Source organism: Ornithorhynchus anatinus, chromosome 5 (genome assembly GCF_004115215.2).
Source record: "Ornithorhynchus anatinus isolate Pmale09 chromosome 5, mOrnAna1.pri.v4, whole genome shotgun sequence".
NCBI classification, from domain to species: Eukaryota; Metazoa; Chordata; class Mammalia; order Monotremata; family Ornithorhynchidae; genus Ornithorhynchus; species Ornithorhynchus anatinus.
In genome coordinates, this window is record NC_041732.1 from 99,753,024 (window position 1) to 99,766,733 (window position 13,710).

The 13,710-nt window shown below is 44.5% G+C and overlaps 1 protein-coding gene across 5 annotated transcripts in view; it reads left to right on the plus strand.

Moving 5' to 3' along the window:
* DLGAP1 (DLG associated protein 1) overlaps positions 1-13,710 on the plus strand; it is a 978,335-nt gene that overhangs the window by 672,996 nt on the left and 291,629 nt on the right. For all 5 annotated transcript variants that reach the window (XM_029066588.2, XM_029066589.2, XM_029066592.2 and 2 more), the window contains one exon: positions 3,694-3,908. In XM_029066588.2, the coding sequence (XP_028922421.1) occupies positions 3,694-3,908 (215 nt within the window). The remainder of the gene's footprint in view (positions 1-3,693; positions 3,909-13,710) is intronic.

The window sequence follows — 13,710 nt, forward strand, 5'->3', positions numbered from 1 at the left end:
GGGGCGCACAGACTTAATCCCCATTTTACAGATGAGATAACTGAGGCACGGAGAAGTGAAGCGACTTGCCCCAAGTCACACAGCTGACAGGCGGCGGAGCCGGGATTTAAACCCATGACCTCTGACTCCCAAGCCCGGGCTCTTGCCACTGAGCTCCGCTGCTTCTCTAGTACGGTGCTCCACGCGTAGTAAAGCTGATAGAGTAATTTAAAGCTGATGGCAAGGAGTTTCTGTCTGATGTGGAGGTGGATGAGCAATCGCTCTGGAGGAGTGGGGATACATGGACTTGACGTTTTTGTAGAAAAATGATCCAGGCAGCAGAGTGAAGGATGGACTGGAGTGGGGAGAGACAGGAGGCCGGGAGGTCGGCAAGGAGTCTGATGCAGTAGACAAGGCGGGTTAGGATAAGTGCCCGGATCAGTAGAGTAGCACTTTGGAGGGAAGAAAAAAGGGTAGATTTTAGCAGGGTTGCGGAGGTAGAACCGACAGGATTTGGTGACAGGATGCATTTGTGGGTTGAATGAGAGCTATAAATTGAGGGTAATGCCAAGTTAATGACATCATGATACAGGGAGCATGGTAGTGTTGTCTACGGCGGTGGGAAATAAATAGGGAGGAGAAGTGTCGGATAGGAAGATGAGGAGTTCCGTATTGGACATGCTAAATTTGGGGTGTTGGTAGGACGCACAAGTATAAAAGTCCTGAATATAGGAGGAAATGTGAGATTGCAGAGAAGGAGAGAGGTTGGGGCTGTTTGGTTTAATTCCATCTGCACGGAATTTCACTCCCTGGAGGAGTTCGATGTTATTTGCAAACTTTACAGTTTCATGCTGCACACTCCCCCTTAAAGATCATTGATGAGGAGGCTAAACAAGACTGGTCCTAGTAAGATAAATGGGGGATCTAGAATTTTACATTTCTCTATCCTGAAAAAGTGGTGTTTACCCTAACCCAGCCTACGACAGAAGAGCCTTTCCAATCCAATGATTGCACATCATTTTTTTAGAGCTTCTGGCGGTGGGCCTTTTGAAAATAAATACATGTATACTTATTGTACCCTATTGACGTCATTCAGTCCTATTTATTGAGCACTTACTGTGTGCAGAGCACTGTACTAAGCACTTGGAAAGTAAAATTCAGCAATAGAGACAATCTCTGCCCACACCAGGCGTTCGCTCACTGACGTCTTCAAAAACCTCCAGAAGATTAGAAAGTTCTGGTCCCCCCCTTTCAGAAATCATCACCATCATCATCAGTGGAATTTATTGAGTGCTTACCATGAGCAGAGCACTGTGCTAAGCACTTGGGAAACATCAATACAAAGAAGTTGGTAGATGCCTCCCCTGCCCTCAATGAGTTTATAGTCTAGGGGAGGAGACGGTCATTAATATAAATGAATATTTTATAACCATGGGGAAGGAGCATGGCTCAGTGGAAAGAGCCTGGGCTTCGGAATCAGAGGTCATGGGTTCGACTTGCGGCTCTGCCACTCGTCAGCTGTGTGACTGTGGGCAAGTCACTTCACTTCTCTGTGCCTCAGTTACCTCATCTGTAAAATGGGGATTAAAACTGTGAGCCTCACCCGGGCCAACCTGATTACCCTGTATCTACCCCAGCGCTTAGAACAGTGCTCTGCACATAGTAAGCGCTTAACAGATACCAACATTATCATTATTATTATTTGCCAAGAAGTTGTGTTCTAAATACTCACTGACCTACTATTATCAATCAATAAATCAGTGATGTTTAATGAGCACTTACTTTGTGCAGAGTACTGTACTAAGTACTCGGGTAGGACAATAACACAAACATTACCTGCCCATAATGAGCTTACAGTCTAGAGGGGGAGATAGGCATTAATATGATTAAGTAATTTATAGTACAGAATTTAAAGAGATGTAACTAATTGCTGTGTGGTTTGGGGTGGAGTGAATATAAAATGCTCAAAGGTCACAGATTCAAGTGCTTCACAGGTCTAAGCACAGAATCCAGGCTCCGAGGCTGACGACTTTACAACCTCCTTTTGGTGACTCAGAATATAAACACGTTTGTAAGCCGATTGGATCGATTCTTACCAAAGCAATAGTTTCACTTATTTCACTGAGATACAGGATCCACTTTGGCTTTTCCAGTGTCTTTCCTCCTCTTTGCTCACCTCCTCCAAGAGGCCTTCCCAGACTGAGCTCCCCTTTTCCCTCTATCCCGCCCCCCCCCCACCTCTCCACAGCTAAACCCTCTTTTCTCCCCATTTCCCTTGCTCCTTCCCCTCTCCCTTCCCATCCCCTCAGCACCGCACTTGTCCGGTCAACCGTATATATTTTCATTACCCTATTTATTTTGTTAATGAAATGTACATCGCCTCGATTCTATTTATTTGCTGTTGTTTTAATGAGATGTTCATCCCCTCGATTCTATTTATTGCCATCGTTCTCGTCTGTCCGTCTCCCCCGATTAGACCGTAAGCCTGTCACAGGGCAGGGACCGTCTCTATCTGTTACCGATTTGTCCATTCCAAATGCTTAGTACAGTGCTCTGCACATAGTAAGCGCTCAATAAATACTTATGAATGAATGAATGAAACAATTTATCGCTATAGGATAGCAGTGTATGACCTAATGGATAGAGCACAGACCTGGGAGTCAGAAGATGACTGGTCCTAATCCCTGCTCAACCAGTTGTCTTTTGGGTAACCTTGGGCAAGTCACTTCAATTCTCTGTGCCTCAGTTTCCTCATCTGTTTAGCCTGTGAGCCCGTCAATAAGCCCCCTTTTCCTCAGCTCCCCCTCCCTTCCATGTCACCTCGAATCACTCCCTTTGCTCTTCTCCCCGCCCCCGCCCCACGGCACTTATGTATATATGTATTTATCTATAATTCTATTTCTTTATATTGATGCCCGTATACTTGTTTTGGTGTCTCTCTCCCTGCCTCCCCCCACCCACCCCGGACTGTAAGCCCATTGTGGGCAGGGGTTGTCTCTCTTTATTGGTGTATTGTACTTTCCAAATGCTTAGTACAGTGCTCTGCACACAGTAAGTGCTCAATAAATATGAATGAATGAATCAATCAGTCAGTAAAAGCCATTAATTGATTTTCCCACCATCTTTTAGACTCATGGGTAAAATAATTGAAGGAGTTAATCAAGTGTATTTATTGAGGTTTTATTTTGTCCAGAGCATTAATAATAATAATAATAGTATTTGTTGAGTTCTTACTATGTGCTAGACACTGTATTAAGTGCTGGGGTGGTTACAAGCATGTCAGGTTGGACACATTCCCTCTCTCACATTGGACTCACAGTCTCAATCCCCATTTTCCAGATGAGGTAAGTGAAGCACAGAGAAGTGAAGTGACTTGTCCAAAAGTCACATAGCAGACAAGTGGTGGAGCCAGGATTAGAACCCATGACCTTCTGTCTCCCAGGCCCGTGCTCTCTCTACTACGCCAGCATCGTAGTTAAGCGCTCGATACCGAGGATCACATCGAAATAATATGGCTTAGAATGTTTCTCACTTAACCGGAGATGTTATTCACTCTAGAATTTGGAAGGGAAGTTGAAGCCAACCTAATATGATAAAGAAATCAGAGGGATCTGAAAATTTCTGAAGTCTGAATTTGTATAGCCTTTCGACTTAAGCTCTCCCATGGTCAATTCACCCAAACTGAACTGCATGCGTTGTTTTTTTTTAAACTAGGTTCCTCAAGATGAATGGACTGGGTACACCCCACGAGCCAAAGATGATGAAATTCCTTGCCGGAGAATGCGGAGTGGCAGTTATATCAAAGCCATGGGAGATGAAGACAGCGGAGACTCTGACACGAGCCCCAAACCGTCTCCAAAGATCGCTGCCCGAAGGGAGAGCTATCTCAAGGCCACACAACCATCGCTCACAGAACTCACCACCCTCAAGTAAGAAATCAAGCACTATTCGCTTCGCCCCGTAAAGCCCTCCCTTAGTGTTGGCTAAGTGAGGAGGTGAGGAGATGGGTGTCTGTCTGCTGGCTGCCCTTCCCGGGAGCCCAAGTCTTCTAGGATTCCAGAGACCAGAGAATCTGGGATGGTAGGGACCCACTAGACCGGGATCCTACCGAGGAATAGGAACCGTGCCTATATCCTACCTGGGGAATGTTTCCCAGCGCTTAGTATTCATTTATACGTTCATTCATTCCATCGTATTTATTGAGCACTTACCGTATGCACAGCACTGTACTAAACTCTTGGAAGAGTACAATACAGTAATAAACAGTCACATTTCCTGCCCACAGTGGACTTACGGTATAGAGTCGGGTAGACGGACGACAATGCAAATAAATATAATGACAAGATACGTACATAAGTGCTGTGGGGCAGGGAGGGGGGACGAGCAACGAGAGCAAGTCAGGGTGATGCAGAAGGGAGTGGGAGATGAAGAAAAGTGCGACTTAGTCCGAGAAGGCTGCTTGGAGGAGATGGGCCCTTCGGTAAGGCTTTGAACGAGGGGAGAGTCATTGTCTGCCAGATTTGAGGAGGGAGAGCGTTCCAGACCAGAGGCAGGACGCGGGCCGGGTGTCGGTGGTGAGATGGGCGAGATGGAGGCCCAGTGAGAAAGGTTAACACTAGAGGAGCGAAGTGTGCGCGCTGGGTTGTAGAAGGAGAGAAGTGAGGTGAGGTAGGAGGGGACACATGGTGGTGGTGTTCTGCACAAAGTAAGCACCTAATAAATGTTATTAATACTACTCCTACTAGTACTATTACTATACTGTGGGACCTAGAAACTTAGAAACCTCTGTCCCCCTCTCTGGGTGGCACCTGGAGAGCTTCCAGTCCTCTACCAGTCTCGACTATGGGAGGGAGAGTCAAGCAGAGGCCCGTCCATTCCATTCCTAGCTTGGCCAGCGGCTAGCGAGTGGCAGGCCGTCGGCTACGAGTCAAAACTGCCCTGTGCTGGGCAGCAGCGGCACAGGAGAGAGTCGAGGGCAGGAATTATTTTACTGTGCGGAAGGAGGCAGTGGTCAACCGCTTCCGTATTTTTCCCAAGAAAACTCTGTGGATCCACTACCAGAACCATCGCAGATGGAGGTGGGGCCTTCTGAGAGAGATGTGTCTATGGAGTCGCTATCGGTCGGAGACGACCCGACAGCATAAGACAAGACAGAAGCTTAGAGGTTTAGCTTAGAAGACTCCCTGGTAAGAAACGTTGTCCAGTGAGTTCCACAGAGGCTGTGCACAGAGGGTAATCTCAACCTGCTAGCCTACCAGCTGATAATACCTGTGGCATTTGTTAAGCGCCTACCACATGCCAGGCACTGTACTAAATGCTGGGGTACATACGAGGGGTTGAGTTGGAAGCAGTCCACCACCTCAGAAGCAGATAATGATATTTATTGAGCATTTGCTGTATGAAGTGCTTGGAAGAGTACCATATCCTAGAGTAGGTAAACACAATCTCTGCCCGGAGGAGCTTACAGTCTGGAGAGAAAGACTAATATTGAACCCCTTTGGGATCCCCACCTGGAAGCTTTGCAACAGAATAGAACTGGACAAAGAACAATTCAACTGGGCTTTGTCCTGAACGGAACTCGGTCAATCAAGGGTATTTATTGAATGCCCGAGTTGAGCACTAAAGTAAGCACTTGAGTGAATTCAATAAAGGTAAAAGCATGGCCTCTGCTCACAAGGAGGACCGGATCAACAAAATTAAGTAGCTTGGGGAGAATAGGTGGGAAGGGAAGAAAGAAGAGGGAGGATAAAAGATGCAACTGTGATAAGAAGACAAAGCACATAGGAGTGAATTCAATCAGAGCACTATTTACTATTTTAAAATATATCAAAGATATCAAATTTGTAAAATATCAATTTAGTAATTCCAATTTCTTAAAACTCTGGGAGGCGTCTCGGTGTTATTATTTTTAAGACTTCGTTTAGATGGGAAAGGCGAGTGCTGGAAAGATGGAATGACTAGTGGATGACTTGGAATGACTTTGAATGACTTAGAATGGCTATACCCAGAGTCACTTCTGGGACTTGGAAAAGCAGAATCCCGGGTTCCTGTTTTTCCCTTCCAATCTGAATCACAGATGGCAAATCATCAGCCTGCAGGAAGGCGATTAGAAGCCAGAGAATTGTTTTTGAAAAGATGTGAAATTGCAGAGCAACTAGAAGGATCAAAATATTTTGTTTCTTTCAGATTTGTTCGGACCTTGATTCCCCAAGGGGGATCAGAGATTTTCCTCATTCCAAATTTCCCTTGAAAATTTCAAATTGAGCAATGAGGTGTGATTTTCCTGAAGGATCTCATAGCCTAGCCTCGGTGCACTGGTAATCAAAACAACCTGAGGGAGATGTTAAGGTTCTCGAGATGGTGTCTGCAAGGTTTAGTCCCCTACCGAGATGGTTATTTATGACTTCCTATTTTAAAAAAGTCAAGCACCAAAAAGCACTTTCACAAGTTTGTAGGTTCATCTAAATGGCATAATAAAAGAGACTCCATTGAAAATCAGACCACTTTAGCAGGAACTGGTTTCCATTTAGGAGTCTGACATTGAAGCTTCCTTGGGGATGAAACCCTGAGCTTAATGGCACTTAAGAGTACACGCTAGCATTCGGACTTAGAATTGAAATGCAGTGATCGTACAAAAAGAGGCCGTTTTTATAGGCCTTTTCATCATGTCATCTCAGAAAAACATGCATCTCTATGGACCTTACAATAGAAAATAGAGTTTAACAAAGCCTGAACGGTAGCTAAAGCAACCAAAAACCAAGGCTAGCAAAATAGTCGCTGTAGGCTGTAATAAGACCCCGTTTTAAAAAGCGGTCTCAAATGCAGATTTGCAGGTTTTAAAGGTTAAAAATGTCCCCTAATGAGTTGTTTAAGGGTGCTGGAGTGGGTGGTGTGGGAAGAGTCAGGAGCTCCTGTGTAGCTGATTCAAACTGGGAGAGTGAACTGTTCTTTAATCAAAGCTGGCCCCAATAAACCCTGAGGGGTGGCTTCTTTTACTTTAAATGGATCCTAAGTCCTCTCCTGATCTACTTTGTTGACCTTATTACTGACACACAGCAGGGCTAATGACTGAGAGCTGAAAAAGGGTCAGGAGCATTTTTTCTTCTTTTGGAGAAAGCCAACCACAGTTTTGAGAGAAAGGACCTTACAGCCGTTCAATCCGAGCACGGTCTGGTAGAGCTGCAAGTAACAAACAAAACCCACATTGGCATCTGGCATGTGAGGTGTTAACTCTGAAGCCACCAAAAAATAATAATCGTACTTGAAATTTAGCCTTGAGGGTGTCATGTTCTGATACGTTCAAAATTGAATTCACTTATCGTCGGGGTATCAGATGTTCACATTTACAACTTGCGTTTTGTGTATAGCTTTGGTCTTGGAGAGTTAAACTTCGTTTTCTTTGAAACCAAGGGCATACAGACACTACATGATGCAGCAATAAGTGTTTTTTTAATAGTATTTGTTAAGCGCTTATTAAATACCATTCACTTTACTAAGCACTGGGGTAGATATGAGATAAGGAGGTTGGACATAGTTCACGTCCCACACAGGGCTCACTATCATAATCCCCATTTTACAGATGAGGTAATTGAGGCACAGGGAAGTTGTCACTTGCCAAAGGTCACACAGCAGACAAGTAGAGCCAGGCTTAAAACTCAAGTCCTCCTGACTCCCAGGCCTGTGTGTTCTTTCCATTAGGCCACACTGCTTCTGGATTCTTGACCGGTGGTCAAGTGGTCACACTGTCTTCCCATTGAGGTGACAAGAGGAAAAATATAGAAAGCCAAGGAATAATAATAATAATGTTGGTACTTGTTAAGCACTTACTATGTGCAGGGCACTGTTCTAAGCGCTGGGGTATACAGGGTAATCAGGTTGCCCCACATGAGGCTCACAGTCTCAATCCCCATTTTACAGATGAGGTAACTGAGGCCCAGAGAAGTTAAGTGACTTGCCCACAGTCACGTGGCTGCCAAGTGGCCGAGCCGGGATTTGAACCCATGACCTCTGACTCCCAGGCCCGTGCTCTTTCCACTGAGCCACGGCTGCTTCTCTAAGGAATCAATCAGTGGGATTTAATGAGTACTTACTGAATGCAGAGCATTGTACTAAGCACTTGAGAGAATACAGTGAAATAGTCGGTAAACACGATGGCTGTCTTCAGTGAGCTTACGCTCAACTGTATGCAGAGCACTAGACTAAATGATTGGTAGAGTAAAATAGAGTTTGCGGAAGCAATCAATCATATTTACTGAGGGCTTATTGCGTGCAGAGCATTAATAATTTAATTCAATAATGGTATTTGTTAAGCGCTTACTATGTGTAAAGCACTGTTTTAAGCGCTGGAGGGATGGATACAAGGTGATCAGGTTGTCCCACATGGGGCTCACAGTTTTCATCCCCATTTTACAGATGAGGTAACTGAGGCACAGAGAAGTTAAGTGACTTGCCCAAAGTCACACAGTTGACAAGGAGCAGAGTCGGGATTCGAACCCATGACCTCTGACTCCCAAGCCCGGGCTCTTTCCACTGATCCACGCTGCTTCTCTAGAGCATGACACTAAGTGCTTGGGAGAGTACAAAATAAGAGTTCCCTGCCCACAGTGAGTTTACAGTCTGGAGAGGGAGACGGACGTTAATGTAAGTCAATGAATCATGGATCTATACAAAGTGTTGTAGGCCTGAGGCAGAGGCGGATTAAAAAGTGCAAATCCAAGTTCAAGAGCGGCATAGAAGGCAGTGGGAGAAGAGGAAGTGAGGGCTTAGTCCGGAAAAGCCTCTTGGAGGAGATTTGCCTTCAGTGAGGCCTTGAAGATGGGGCGAGTGATCATCAGTTGGATATAAAGGGGAAAGGCCAGATGAAGCATATGGGCAAGAGTTGGGTGACGAGAAAGCTGAGATTGAGGGACGGTGAGTAGTTTGGCGTGAGAGGAGTGAAGTGTGAGGGCTGGCTTTCAGTAGAGGAGCAACGAGGTAAGATAGGAGGAGGAAAGGGGATTGAATGCTTTAAAGCTGATAAGGAGTTTCAGTGCGACGTGGAGTTAGGTGGACAACCACTAGAGGTTCTTTAGGAGCGGGGAAACATGGACTGAATACTTTCGTAGAAAAATGATCTGGGCAGCAGAATGAAGCGGAGAGAGACAGGAGGCGGGGAGGTCAGCAAGGAGGCTGATAGGTAATAATCAAGGCGGGATAGGATAAATGCTCGGATTAAGGCAGTAGCAGTTTGGACGGAGACGAAAGGGCGGATTTTCGCAATGCTGTAAAGGGTGAATCCCCAGTATTTAGTGATAGATTGAACAGTTGGATGAAATGAGGGAGATGAGTCGACGATCACCTCAAGATTACAGACTTGTGAGACGAGAAAGATGGTGGTACCGTCTACAGCGATGCGAAAGTCAAGGGGAGGGTAGGTGTTGGGTCGGAAGATGAGGAGTTCCGAACGGTTTTGTATAAAAGTGATCTGGGCGGAAGGATCCCTGCCCAGAGGGAGCTTACATTCCAGTGAAAGCAAAGGGGAAATGGCGTCGCTAATGGACCAGCACCTCTCATTCCTTCACCATACAACCCAACCCTCTTACCCAAACTCAATCCCACCATCTTCCTTGGCGCCGCTTCCCCTCACCCCGCACCGACTTCCAACCCCACTTTTCAACTTTTGTGGAAAAAAAAAAAGGGAGGCAATTTGAGAAGCGCACAAGGATGAAACTGCCCGTTACAAATACATTATACCATTTCCAATCTATTCCGATTTTTTTAAAATCTCCTCAGTTGGTTAAAATCCGTTTTGCCCGTTCAGATTGCAGGCATTCGGTACTTCCACGCGAAAGGAATTCAGAGTTCCCCAAAAGAGAAAACTGTATTTAGAGTCTTACTTATCTGACATTTAAGTCAACATTTTTTTTTCCTCCACCCTCCTCAGCAATTCACAGCTCTAATGGTGATTCATACTGAACCAGGACAACTAAAATTAGTCAGGCGGGATGGGCACAACATCTTGGGTTTCCATCTCCTCTCCAGAACGCTGATTTGAAAGTGGAGTAAAAGAGATCTCCATTTGCCTCTGCTTCTTCGTCTTCCCTTCCTCTTTGTTTTCTTTTTTCTAAGATGGAGGTTCGAGATTGCAAGACGATGGCAATAATAATAAGCATGATAATAGCTCTGATATTCGCTAAGGGCTTAATATGTGCCAGGAATTCTACTGAGTTCTAGGATTGATACAGGACAATCAGGTGAGGCACAGTTCCTGTCCTGCATGGGGCAAACAGTCTTAATTTTTGATTAAAAGAAGCAACGTGGCTCAGTGGAAAGAGCCCGGGGGTGGGAGTCAGAGGTCATGGGTTCGAATCCCGGCTCTGCCACTTGTCAGTTGTGTGACTGTGGGCAAGTCACTTTACTTCTCTGTGCCTCAGTTACCTCATCTGTAAAATGGGGATTAACTGTGAGCCTCACATGGGACAACCTGATTCCCCTGTATCTACCCCAGCGCTTAGAACAGTGCTCTGCACGTAGTAAGCGCTTAACAAATACCAACATTATTATTATTATTATTATTTCTGAGGATACCGCTTACAAGAAAGGATAATAATTATGGTATTGGTTAAGCACTTACTATGTGCCAAACACTGTTCTGAGCAGCTTGGCCTAATGAACAGGGCATAAGGCTGGGAGTCAGAAGAACCTCGGTTCTAATCCCAGCTCTGCCACTTGTCGGCTGTGTGACCTTGGGCAAGTCACTTCACTTTTCTGTACCTCAGTTACCTCATCTGTAAAATGGGAATGAAGACTGTGAGCCCCACTTGGGACAGGGACTCTGACCAATCTGATTTGCTGTATCTACCCCAGTGCTTAGTACAGTGCCTGGCACATAGTAAATACTTAACAAATACTATCATTATTATTATTATTATTATTATCAGTTCAAAATCAATCACTGGTATTTACTGAGTGTCTACTGACTATTAAGTACTGTAGCCAGTGCTTGAGAAAGTACAACAGAAGCAAGACAAATATTCTCTGCCCTCAAGAAGTTTTCAATCTATTGGGGAAGTCAATCCAAAACTATTTAAAATTAGTGGGAAATGGAGGAAGAGTGGAAGTGTAGAAGGAACTAGTATGGATATATCAAATAAATAAGGAAAAATAGAATTTGTTTCTATATCTAGTTGTCTCAATTTGAAGAAAACACCACTGATGGTGAAGGTGACCAACAATAATAATAATAATGTTGGTATTTATTAAGCACTTATTATGTGCCAAGCACTGTTCTCAGCACTGGGGTAGATACAAGGTAGTAAGGTTGTCCCACTTGGGGCTCACAGACTTAATCCCCATTTTCCAATGAGGGAACTGAGGCACAGAGAAGTTAAGTGGCTTGCCCAAGGCCACGAAGGAGACAAGCGGCGGAGTCGGGACTAGAACTCACGACTTCTGACTCCCAAGCCCGGGCTCTTTCCACTAAGCCACGACCTATAAGTGAGTGTGTGTGATTGCAAAGGATTTCTATTTTCAGTCAGTCCAACAGTGGTATTTATTGAGTGCTTACTCTGTGCAGAGCACTGTACTAAGCCCTTGGGAGAGTACAAGTCCCACAGCTCCATAGCACTCTGTTGCCGATTTGTACATTCCAAGCGCTTAGTATAGTGTTCTGCACATAGTAAGTGCTCAATAAATACTATTGAATGAATGAATAATGTATTTATTTATATTAATGTCCATCTCCACTCCTCTAGACTGTAAGCTCATTGTGAGCAGGGAATGTGTCTGTTTATTGTTGCATTGTACTCCCCAAGCATTTAGTACAGTGCTCTGCACACAGTAAGCACTTAATAAATACGAATGAATGAATGAATGAATATGATAGAACAGAGTTGGTAGACAAGTACTTGCCCACAACGAGCGTATGTGTCCTTCTCCTCTACTGGACTGAAAACTCCTTGAGAGTAGACATTATGTCTACTAATTCTATTGTTCTCTCTCAAGGGCTTATTACATTTTTTTAAACAACCATTAATTGATTATTGAAGGCTCAGATCGATTCCAGGGAAATAAAATTTGAAATAGTGAGTTGTCACTAAAATCACTCATGTTCAATCACATACTGGAAAGAATGATGAAAGCCATTCTGACTATTTATGAGGCAGCAGGGATTGGCGAGGTGTCCAGATGTCCTAGCTAAAAGCACTTCCAATAAGTCAGCTACCTGTTTTTAAAAAAGTTTTAAAGAAATTTCAAAACCACAGTCGGGGCTGTGGTTTAAATGGAGAAGCACCATGACCTAGTGAAAAGAGCCCGGACCTTGGGCAAGTGACTTCACTTCTCTGTGACTCAGTTCCCTCATCTGTAAAATGGGGATTAGGATTGTGAGCCCTCTGTGGGACGGGGACTGTGTCCAACCCCATTATGATGTTGGTATTTGTTAAGCGCTTACTATGCGCAGAGCACTGTTCTAAGCGCTGGGGTAGATACAGGGGAATGAGGTTGTCCCTCGTGAGGCTCACAGGCTCTTCATCCCCATTTTACAGATGAGGGAACTGAGGCACAGAGAAGTGAAGTGACTTGCCCACAGTCACACAGCTGACAAGTGGCAGAGCCGGGATTCGAACCCATGACCTCTGACTCCCAAGCCCATGTTCTTTCCACTGAGCCACCTTCGATGGCTACCCCGCTGTAGTACAGTGCTTAGCACATAGTAAGCATTCAACAAATGTAATGAAAAGAAAAGGAAGTGGGCAGGCTTTCTGGGTATTGGCATCTGGTTCAAGAGGTCACAGAGTTGTTCCGATGTAAGGAGGTTTGGAACCTTCCAGTAGTTTAGCAGGTTCTGATGCTGCAAATTAAAATTGTTCACCTTAATAAGTCGCTTCGAAGAAAACGTTTCGCCTCTAATCTTTACGGTACTTTCATTAGCTTGCTAATTAACTCAGTTTTACTCTATTGAGCACTGGGCCTGTGGTGAAGAGCACTACTCTGGATGTCTATGATTGTTTTCATGTTTGGGAGAGCTGACTTTATAAATCTGAGAGGAGGAAGTCTGATTTCTGGGGTCTTAAAATGTGCCCTCTTGCTTTTGTTTCCTTTTTTCCTGTTCATGGCGTGGGAGGTTTTTTCTCTTTCTCTCTTGACACACTGTGTCTCTGACTGGTCCCTCGGAATCCACACTTTCCCTCCCACCCACCTACTGTTCCTCATGCTCCTTTTCTTCAGGGAAAAGAGAAAAAAAGTGTTTTTTGTCACTTTTTTGCACAAGTTACAGCATTTTAAAAAACGCAAGTCTATCATCTCCATCTCTCTAAGGGGTTGTAAAGCATCCTTTCTTTTCTACCTTATTTCCCTTCTAGCTCCCTCCTATGCATTTCCGGCGAGATTAATAGGAGAGGTGGGAGGCGGGAATCATAGTGTGAATTCTCAGGAATCAATCAATCAATCAGTAGTATTTATTGAGCGTTGACGCTGGGCCAGAGGACTGTTGTTAGTGCATAGGAGAGTGATAGAGAAAGTAGACAAGAGCCCGTCTCTCAAAGAAAAGATTGTTACATGAAATGTAAAAATGGAAAATGAATTTTCCCCTTTTTTTAAGAAAGGGGAAAAGTTGTGTCCTTGCTTGTAGATGAATGGCAAAACCACATTTTGCTGGGCACTGAAAGTGCTTTTTGAAAGTTTCAAGTTGCTATTTTTTTTTTTACCAGTTTGCTGTTTGTAGAAGCAGCTTGGCTTAGTGGAAAGAGCACA